Raw genomic sequence first — 10,788 nt, forward strand, 5'->3', positions numbered from 1 at the left:
TAGTTTTAGGGGAGGAGATCCGTAAATAACCGAAATCTATTTCTTATCAAATGAATATAATTCCAAGGTTGATAAACTAGATTAGGAGATACACAGTCCTAGTCCAGTATATATTATGACAAACTAAATTTTCGCATGTTATTACCGGAGATAGTATTTCATCCAGATAGTATTGTTTATAGATCAGGCATCGTTATCCGCCTAATCAAGAACGTATGCGCAAAACCTTTTAGAAACTAATTCCTTACAACCGATTAAAAAAATTGCAAGCTTTAATAGTCAATATAGGCCTTAATGGTTGTAGGAGGTAGATGTTTGTAAACATATCGTTGGGATGTCAACATGTTATAGTTGATCGTGTGTATAGTAAACCTGTGTGTAAACATTAGAGTAGTAGATGTAATAAAGTCATATAATTAATAGCATGAAGTAGAGAATCTAAATTGGTTTCCATGGAACCAAATCATTCATTTTACTTTTAGCATCAGTAGAGATTGGGGCATGCCTTTTACTACATTTTTGATTCAGGCATGTATGAAAAATTAATTTTGTATTTGTTGTCATGGACAACATGCAAAACTCAAAAGCAAACTTTATCATCACATATGAAATTGATTGTGTTTAAAGATGACTTAAACATCAAATTTTACAAGGCATTAGTTGTGCTCAAATTGCCTTTTGGTGCAAGCAAAATTCAGTGTAACGTTTGCCTTTTCAGTAATTACACGTTTCTATTATATTACAGAGGGATTTGTAAGCATACACCGAACGTATAGACGTTCCATACAGACTTCGGCTGTGATTTATCATCGTGTTATTGATCGTACAGGATTTCAATCTAAACTCTGACAGGCTGTATTATTATTATACCAATAAATTCAAGTCGGTTTTCCATCTAAACTTGGTCCAGTGAACTTATAATAACGTTTGTAATAGGTAAACTGAACTTCATTATAACATCGGCAATACGAAAACTTTTCCTCTGACGCTAAGTGCCTAAAGTGAACAGCTAATTAATATAATAAAGTAATAGTTAACTTGTGGCTGCTTGGATGTTTTATGGATGACATCCCCGCAGACTACAAATCTAATGCGAGCGGGCGAAAAAAAAAAAAACGGGCCGAAAAAAACAAGGTTCCTACATTGTAAAATTTTGACTCAATCATGGTACAATGATTTTTATTCAGTGGGAACATCACATATATACAGCCAGCATCACACATCATTGCATCAAAGTAAGAAACAAACGTCTTTTCTTGTCTCCTCTCTTCATAGTTATCTGCCATCCACCTTCCGCCATGGCAACAGACATCTTTGCCCATTTTCGGCATGTTGACCACTGTCAGAAGGCAACAAAATTTCTTCTTTTTTTTCAAAATAAGCCGCGCGCTGATGTCATCCATATGAATTACTTGCTGTGGCCTTAGGGACGTCTGCCCACAATCTGCTAGACTGCATAGGATAACAAGCTGGATTTTGTAATCTCAGATTAATAATTATTGCTAATTTCAGCAATTAATAGTTTCTCTTTTGTTTACATCTTTTTCCCTTTTGGTATTTTGTATTGCATTGACCTTTAATCTCTTTAAGGAAAATCTAGATTGTTGAGAATGATTTTGCAAATATTTTAGAATCTACTCTTGTATACTTTTTAAGAAAAAGTCACCATGACTATTTAGGCAGAACACAGGGTTGAAGTGACATAGTTTACTTGTAAATTTCTAAAATCATATGGGTGATTTAATATGATTTGTCTGTTTTAGGTATTGTATTCGGCTCTGCTATAGTACTTGTCGTGTTTTAACTTCCCAAGGGCACAAGATCGGTGGCATGTGAGTACTCGAACCCGGGGACCTCTTGGTTCCGAATCGAGCATTCTGCCGCTAAGCAACTCGACCCCGGTCTCAGGTTTGCCGCTTATAATTGCCATAAACAGGGATTATGTGAATTAAAGTCATTGGCATTTTTTCACGTGATTGAAAATATAAATGTGTCCAATAAATCATATAATTATTGTAGGATATCAATCAAATTGTTGCAGGATTATTAGCAACTCGGCCATGTAGGATCCTAATTAATTCATGGTTCCCAATGTATCGAAAGAAAACAACTTATGAATGAGACCTTATACACATGGACATTTAGCAAATTCTCTTAAATGTTGTCATCTAATTACTTTGGTAACTTGTAAATTGTAAAGAATATGCCTTGTGAGGAGATATGGAAACATCTGGAGTACTGTGCTTACAGAATAAAATGTGGTCATGGTGCACAACGTTTGTTTTGAGTGTTCTTGTTTTTTAACACTAGGGTCAACTTCTACAGATATGTTACAATTGCTACTACTAATACTGCCACTCAGGCTCAAAAGACTATAACTTGAACTGCATGCGCCAAACAAAAGACCAGGATGGCTCATTCCTAGTTATATGAATCACATTTGAACCTAAAACGGAATGCCATAATTTGCCTAATAATTATACCAAACATGGCGCATTTATTTATTTATTTATATAATCTTCAAAGACACCTGGGTAGCTCCTTCAGCCAATAGCTGATTTCCAAGGAGGCCCAGGGGGGGGGGTACAATAAGTAAGTAAAAGAATAATAGATTATACAAAGTACATAACAAAAGATGTCAATGAAATCAGTATAACTGAAAGTTATACATAAATAAAGGAATAATACGAAGTTCAACATGAACTAAGGGAATTTAAAAGAAAACATAACTTCAAATCATAATCATAATCAAAGTAAATCGATTTCCGTTCAAAATGATTGGAGAACAGAGGTCGTCGTAATAGCTGCCTTGAAGAGTTTTAAAGTTGGAATTTGCCATACTTCTGCCGGTAGTCTATTGTAGTACTTTTCACCCGTGTAAGCGAATGCTCGCTGACCAGTTGAGGTATTGTATTTTGGTAAGTGTAGTTTAGCAGTCTGTCTGGTGTGATAGGTATGTAGATTATGATTGTGCAAGAAATTAGAAGGTATGTAGGCATCAAGCCATTTAGACATTTAAATACTGTTACACACACATGTTCAAATCTTTTTTCAGTCAGGTGTTTCAAGTTTAGCATCTGGTGTAGGCTGTCAGTGCTGCTCTCACGTAGTCTTCTTTGTAGCACTACTCTGGCAGCTCTGTTTTGTAGAATTTGAAGCTGCCTCTGTTTGATGGCTCCACATCCCTCCCACACCGTGTCGCAATAATCGAAGATGGGTAATATCATGGTTTTGTACAACATATCAGCAATGTTAAGGGTTAGGCAAGGTCTAAGGCATTTCATTAGCCCAATTCTCTGTGCTACCTTGCCACAAACCTTGTCTACATGTTCCTTAAATGATAGATTACAATCAAGATAAACACCAAGATATTAAAAATGTTTGTACTCTCTCTATGATCTCCTGGTCAATGCAAAGTTTCAGTGAAGGTGCAAGTTTTAATCTATTGGCAGATAGCATCCATTTAGTTGTCTTCGTCGGAAGGACTATGAAATTGTCTCGCCGGAGTGTGGGGAACTGCGGATTTTGCGATATAACTCTGGAAGGCATAATTCGACGTCCATGATTTTTGGCAGGCAGATTACCGCTGTTGAGGCCGAAGTCAAGTACAAGTTTCGGCTTCGTGGGGGGTCCGTGCGTCACGTTAGTGCACCTTTTGTGTTTGTGGCTTGTTAGCAAGATAACTCAAGTATTTGTAAAATGTTGATTATAATTCTTGGTGTGGTGCTTACTATTGTCAGGACCAAGGTTAAGTTCGTTACTGAGCTTCGTGGGGGGTTTCGTTGTGACTACAGGGGGCATTTTGTTAATTTTTCTTGTGAGCAGGATAACTTTTGTATGTGTGGATGGAAGTTAATGAAATTTGATAGGCATGTTACTGTCGTGGTCTCCAAGATTGAGTTCAAAGATGAGAGTCGTGGAGGTCGTTATGTCCCCGTAATAGGACCTTTTGTGTTTAGAAATCCCCCACCTACATCTGCTTGGAGACAGCCGACAGCTGGATATAGCGGGGGAACCCCATAATGGGATGGGATCAAATGACGTTACATTGAGGGATTGTGCTATAACTTCAGCAGGGGGAGGATAGGTTGGACATGTGTCAGGTTATTTTCTACGGCCACACCAAGTAATTGCTATGGATGACGTCCACTGGAGACCTTAAATCTAATTACCTTAAATTTAAGGCAAGCGCGCATGCGCAATAAAAACACTAAGGGCCGAAAAACGAGATGCCTAGATTTGGAATATACTAACTGTAGAAGTACAAATGTAAGGACACAAAGAACACAAGAAACAAGTCTTCTATTCGTCATAAAGACAAATTAACAAAACAGCAGTAGTCACCCTGTTCTGATTCTTTCCTTTATAACATCTTCTCTTATTATATTTTTCGGCGCTGTCGTGACACTTTCAACATAGTAAGAATTTCTTGAACGTTTTTTTTTCCAGTAACAGTCCAAACTCAAATAACGTAGGGGTCACACGGGTGACGACGCATCTGTATAATCGGCGGCAAACCATTTCAGGGTGTTCTGTACCATAAAAATAGTACAGAGATTCTTTTGTTCTTTAGACCAAGTTCACAGTTGATTGTTAGCTCGATGTGTTTTGCATTGTTGCTAGCACAGAAAATTGCTGTATCATCCGCATACAGACAGACTTTACATGCAGTGACAATATCAGATAAGTCATTTATAAATATATTGAACAGCAATGGGCCTAGTATAGACCCTTGGGGAACACCTAGAGTGACAGGTAGGTATTTTGATGTACACCCGTTCAGAGAGACAACTTGTTGTTTCCCTGACAGGTAGTTTGCAAACCAATGGAATTCAGCACCTTGCACCCCCATCCAGGACAGCTTGGTTGAAAGTAGTTTGTGGTCAACAGTGTCAAATGCCTTCTTAAGGTCCAGATATACTACTCACACCAGACTACCCCTATCCATGTTATGTAGTATATAGTCTTTAGCGACTAATAGGGTTGATTCTTTCGAGTGCCCTTTTCTAAAACCAGACTGTTGGGTGGTCAGAATACTGTTTTGGTGTAAATATTCAAGGAATTGTGTGTGTACTTCTCGTTCGAAAGCCTTCATAATAACAGGTAGTACAGAAATGGGTCTATAATTATTACCCTCCATGAAAATGGGGGTACTGTTTTTACTCCGTTTCATGTTTGGTCTGATATCTGAAGATCGGTGAGAAGGAACTGTACGATATTTGGCAGATTGATGGATGGGGCCTTGGAGATTGTGTAGGTTGACTTTGAGCCCCTGGTGATTGAACTTGGTACTGCAGTTTAATTTTTTATTCTGTTGTTTTCGCGTTATGGACTGTTTGTGCGATATTAAGGTAGCATGTAGTTGTTATTATTATGGTTTAGTGGTTTAAATTTGAGTTTCCTAGCTGTTTGCGTTTGATATTTTACAAAATGTTTAATGTTGGACTTTTTGTGTTGAATGTTTGGAAAATCTGGGGGATGGTTTGGTATGATTTTTGGTATGTGGGTAGTTGTTGAGTCTCTTTGTGTTTTGGAGTGCATTAGCAGGTTGTCGCATATTTTTATTGCTTAATTTAAAAGGATTTTCACTTTTTCACCCCTACTTCATAATAGGATGGTCTGTTTGACCCAAAAGTTGGGACAGAGTGTTTTTGTTTATACCTCCAGCTGGCAGGTCAGACCCAGGCAGCCCTATCTATTTTTACCCCTAGACAGAGTCTGCAGGAAAATAAATCTTGTTTGTCTGGTCTGCAGGTCATTTGCCTGGTCATTGACCTACATGTACAGGCAAATGTAGCCTGGGTACCATCCCCAGTAGTATATTCGCAAACTCTATAACAGTTATAGAGTTTGCGAATATACTACTGGGGATGGTACCCAGGCTAAGGCAAATGACCTGCTGGCCATCAAAGTAAACAAACCATGGTAACAAGACACTAAACGCCTGCACATGACAGCTTGATGAAAGTGCCACCACAAATCATTCTGCTGATAAAAACAAAGTTTGACTCATAATATCTCTTTTGAAATACACCAAAAGATTACAAAATAACAAGCTATTTCAAATAGCTTGTTATTTTGTAATCTTATTTTCATGGAGGGATGATGTCTACGACTTCTCCTTGTTAGGATCTGTTGTCCCCCCCCCCTATGTATAGGTGTGACTCTTGCTGTCTTCCAGTCTGCAGGTATGTGGCTAGTAGAGAGAGACTAATTGAAAATGTGAGTTAGAGGTTTGCATATGCTAGGTGCCGATACCTGGAGAAGCCTTGCATGTATTTTGTCTAGACCAGTTGCTTTGTTTCTTTGCAAAGCTTTCAGTTTCTCATACACTGACAGTTCACTTACTTGTTTGAAGCTGAAAGTGGATGTCAGGTTTTTATATCTTTGAGGGCACTGTATGCGTAGGTTGGCAGATTGATTTTTAAAAGTCTCTGCCAATTTGTGGCCGATGGTGATGAAGAACTGGTTAAGGCAGTTTGCTATGTTGGAGAAATCAGTAATAAGATTCCCTCTCCATTGCAAGGATTTGGTAACTACTGTGGTCTTTCTACATTTGTAGGTAGCACTTCCTTTACTGTAGTTCAGAGTTTTTTTGGAGTCTGCCATATTCTCTTCCAGTTTTTCTTGACAGTTTTGGCTAGTCTAACATTCATGTTTACAACGTGGCGTTTAGACTTATAATCCTCCCAGTCTTTGTTATCACCAGTTCTGCGTGCCCTAGCTTTCATATCATCCCTGCTTTGCATCATCCTCTTTATGTCTGGAGTAAGCCATTTAGGCTGAGTGTCTTACGTGCGTTTTGAAATGTAGGGGGCATGAATGTCACTGATTGCATGTCTCGAAAGCCTTACTAAAATGTACAGAACGGATAAGGTCTAGATGTTGCAGGATCTGCTGTTTTAGATCCGACTTATGCTATATTTTGGGACAATGTTGTATCAAAAGCTTGTCCAATTTTTCATGTAACCTTTAAATGTATTCAAGTAGATAACAATCACGAAAGGTAAATGGGTTTCTGCGGTGTTTAATTAATTTTCGAGAAACATTCCATAGTAATCAAATATTTATCATCGATATAAAACTGCTAAGTTAATGGTTAAAATCTTTAGTATTAATTTGTTAGATTTATAACCAGAAATTGAAAAAAAAGATTACATCATTCTAAATAATGGTTCAAAACCTGAAGCACAAGAGATGGAGCCCATTAGATTACCAGGAGTTTCTATTTCCAATATCTTCCCACGAGGAATCATGGTATAAATCCCAACTGACGTCACAATGGACTGACATCTCGCGAGAGTACTGTTGGGCGAGAAGTCAGGCCATGTGACTAACGCCTTCTACTAAACCCTGATTGAGTGAGCGGTAACTTATGTAACGGGCGTAGACCAATCTGTGCCTCGGTATACTCTCTAGGAGTCACTCCAAAAAAGCAGCTACTCATTGAGCAACTGAGTATAATTTTGGAAACGGTCAGATGTCTCAGGTAGCATCCACTACCTTTCGTCAGTGACAAGAAACGAAGGAGACATGCAGGTTAATATGTACGAACTATTGAAACATCTGACTGTTTCCAAAATCAAATGCAGTTGCTTGAGAAGCTGTTTTTGGCGTGACTCCTAGAGAGTATACTGAGGTACAAATTGGTCTACGTCCGTTACATAAGTTACGTTTTTTTCCCTTTGTTTGTGTTCTTTGAATTTGCTTCGTTACAGTTCAAGGGGCCAATACAGGGTTTGTGATTTTCTAGATGATTTTTTAATGTTACGTTTAGGCTTTATACATGGATAGAAAACTTTGTTCTCAACGTTACAAGTGAACATGTAAACTGTCAACATTATATTTCTTATTTTTAGATAAAAACAAGCTTCATATCAAAAGTACTGATTGTCTGTTTGAGCTTAGGACATCAGGACCAGCTTAGAGTCTCTAAAGAGCACGATACATGTTTTAAGGGGCCGACAGGAGGAGGAATTCGAATGACCGGTGTATTTGTCCTTACTGGGACACTGGTCATGCTGGCTTCAACACAGTTAATGGCCTTTCCAGACACTCTTTCTCTAATATTTTGCAATGTAACAGATTCTATTGAGAAAAAATAGAAGTGTCAGTAATTGAATTTTTTAAACACATACAATTTAGAGCATACATACAATATGCGGATATGTCACCATGAAAATATACAATGCGTGCGCTTTGTTCAAGAGTAGAAGATTACGTTTAAGTATCGCAGTATTGTTTGGACTGAAAATATTTACATTTGCAGATACAAAAAAATAATCCAACATCAACAGAAGGTTGTTTATGTTGCAATCAAATCTTTTATTATCAATGTGTATTTTTAAATTCAACTTCTAACTGAGGAATTGTTGCCTAACTTCGGAAAGGTTTCCAAGTTTAACCAACAATTCGTGAAGACAGAGGTCAACAGCTCAATATGACATGTATCTTGTTTGAGAATATATTATACTAAGACAAATGCAGATTAAGACCTCAGTATACATCTGAATTCTATGGAGATAAGATGGGCAGAGGTCTGACTAAGACAGGAACCAAGACAAATTACTCTTCAAGACACTTGACATCAAGGGACAACAGAATTGAAGTACGGTTGTAAGAAGATGATCTTACATAATCTAGAATGTACTGACAACACTAAGTATGGCTTGTATGCCTGGTAGAGTCTGACATTTGCTTTCCGTTACGTATAATGTGCAGTTCTGGTAGAGCTCTAGTCTACGTGGATACTGTTGTTTTAACCCTCAAATCACCGTGTGGGGTCAAAACTGACCCAGGCGTATATAAATACGTGCCATTTGGACATTTCTCGTCAAAAATAGAAAATCCTTCTATGTCTTATAACTTCCCATACGTTTTACTGAGATCGGAACATTCTTGATCGAGTTATGCTATTACGTTTATGGGTATTACAGTGTTGTCGTCAATATGTCATCCAGGTGCTTTTTTTTGTAGATCTTTTGTCTTGTTTCTATTTTTCTTCTAGTCTGTGTGAAGAAATATTCCTCAATTATATAATATCTGACTGCAATGAATTCAGAAAAGGCAATTATATATCATACCCCATATGTAAACAAAAGGACCTGTTTTTTGGCAAAGCATGATAGATGCCTTGTACACTTCACTGAAGGCCACCCAAAGGGTCACAACTAACAATTGACACTGGCTGAACTCTAATGACCTCTGCAAGGTTCCCATCAAACCAGCATGTCACGTGGACGTTGTCGACAGTGAAGAAGTACAGCCGGTCCTGACACTTGTTCCTGAAGTAGGGAGACCTCGGGTCCGCACTAAGGATGTCACAGATGGCTTTCTTGACTTTGACTTCTTCACCGTCCTTGAAGGAAGTAAGGGTGAAGACATCTGGGCCATGTCCTCTAGAATGGGATTTCTGAAGTGTTGCTTCAGCATTGTGGGTGAAGCTAACGTGAAGTTTTTGAACAGGTGGAGATGTGACCCAACTGGCAACAGTGACCTGTTCTGATGTTGAAACATCTCCACTCCTGCTGTTCTCTGCGCACCGGGTTACATCCTTGCTTTCAACCTTCAAAGTGTCATCAGTTGAATTGTCTTTAAGAGTTTTCTGATGTGGTTCTGAGAAGCTAAGGTTTGTTCTGACATAGACTGTGTCCTCTGCAGAGATGTCTTTCTTAGCTATGTTCTGTCCAACACATCCAAAATTTGCTTTCTCCTCAGTAGAAGAAGCTGGTGAGTCAGTTGACACCCCGTCATATACAGGGATGTAGGGCTTGATGTCGAGGATAGGCGTTCCATCGAGTATATCTATGCCTGACAAATGTAAAGTGTCACCTTCTACTTTGTCCAGTTTTGCCAATGTTAGCCCAATTGGGTTTGGTCTGTGTGGACTCCTTGTTGCAAACACACCCACTGTGACCCCACCTTCGCCTTTACTGCTCCTCCTTCATTAATGTGGAAAACAAATATGATCCATATGTGTGAAAACTTTTCAATCCCCTGCAGTTAGTGCTCTGGGTTATTGAATATGCTTCTGGAGATGGTAAGCTTGGCCTTGGACAGGTCACAAATGGTGGGCTGCCTTGGAGTGCCAGCCTTGTGCTTGAAGCAAGACTCCAGATGTCCAATTAGAGTACTCATAATTGTACCTTCTGGTATATTGTGTCTTCCAATTGCAGCATCTTCAAAATGCAGGAGTTCCTGGGACAGGTTTTCTGACGGACCTTTTCTTGAATTTTGAAAACTTCTTTCTTCTGTACACGCTTCAGAGTCTCTATCTGTTGCCTATTTTTCAGCTCCTTCCTTGCCAGAAAAACCTCTTTCTGGAGTTGTTGGGCGGCCATGCTTGTCAGATAATATGTTTGCTTGTTGTTGTTTTTTTGTTGCCATTTGAATGACCTCAACACGTTAAAGCATGAAAGTAATTCTGGCCCTAGACGTCCTTGCCTATACCCTATAACCAGTTGCCTATACCCTAGACGCTAGTTAATTGCCTTTGGGCTTGGGGTCAAAGGTCATCGACATGGCTGCCTGTAGGCATCTTGTTTGAGGTGCATAAATTATGATAATGAGCAGACAGGTCAAATTGTACCTCATAGATTAATGAAACTATACATAGTTAAAAATCACAAAAAAGAGCCACAAAAAACGCTATTCGTGCAAAACATTATTGGGTCAGTTTTTATGCCATACGGTAAGATTTGTCACAAAGAAACCTTAGTGGTTTGAGGGTTAAGACTACCAAATGGGCGCAACAATTACAGGGAAGATTTCCGGACAGACTTAGTATCA

The 10,788-nt window shown here is 38.7% G+C and overlaps 1 protein-coding gene across 1 annotated transcript; it reads right to left on the reverse strand.

Annotated features, from left to right (window-relative positions):
- Nucleotides 1-9,098: 9,098 nt before the first annotated feature.
- Nucleotides 9,099-10,148, reverse strand: LOC109475931 (tRNA (adenine(37)-N6)-methyltransferase-like). The gene is given in 2 exon segments (XM_019776744.1): nucleotides 9,099-9,921; nucleotides 9,924-10,148. Coding segments are annotated over 2 exon segments (993 nt in total). The 5' UTR covers nucleotides 10,138-10,148; the 3' UTR covers nucleotides 9,099-9,142.
- Nucleotides 10,149-10,788: the final 640 nt, after the last annotated feature.

Source organism: Branchiostoma belcheri, unplaced genomic scaffold, assembly GCF_001625305.1.
Source record: "Branchiostoma belcheri isolate BF01 breed outbred unplaced genomic scaffold, Haploidv18h27 scaffold355, whole genome shotgun sequence".
NCBI lineage: Eukaryota > Metazoa > Chordata > Leptocardii > Amphioxiformes > Branchiostomatidae > Branchiostoma > Branchiostoma belcheri.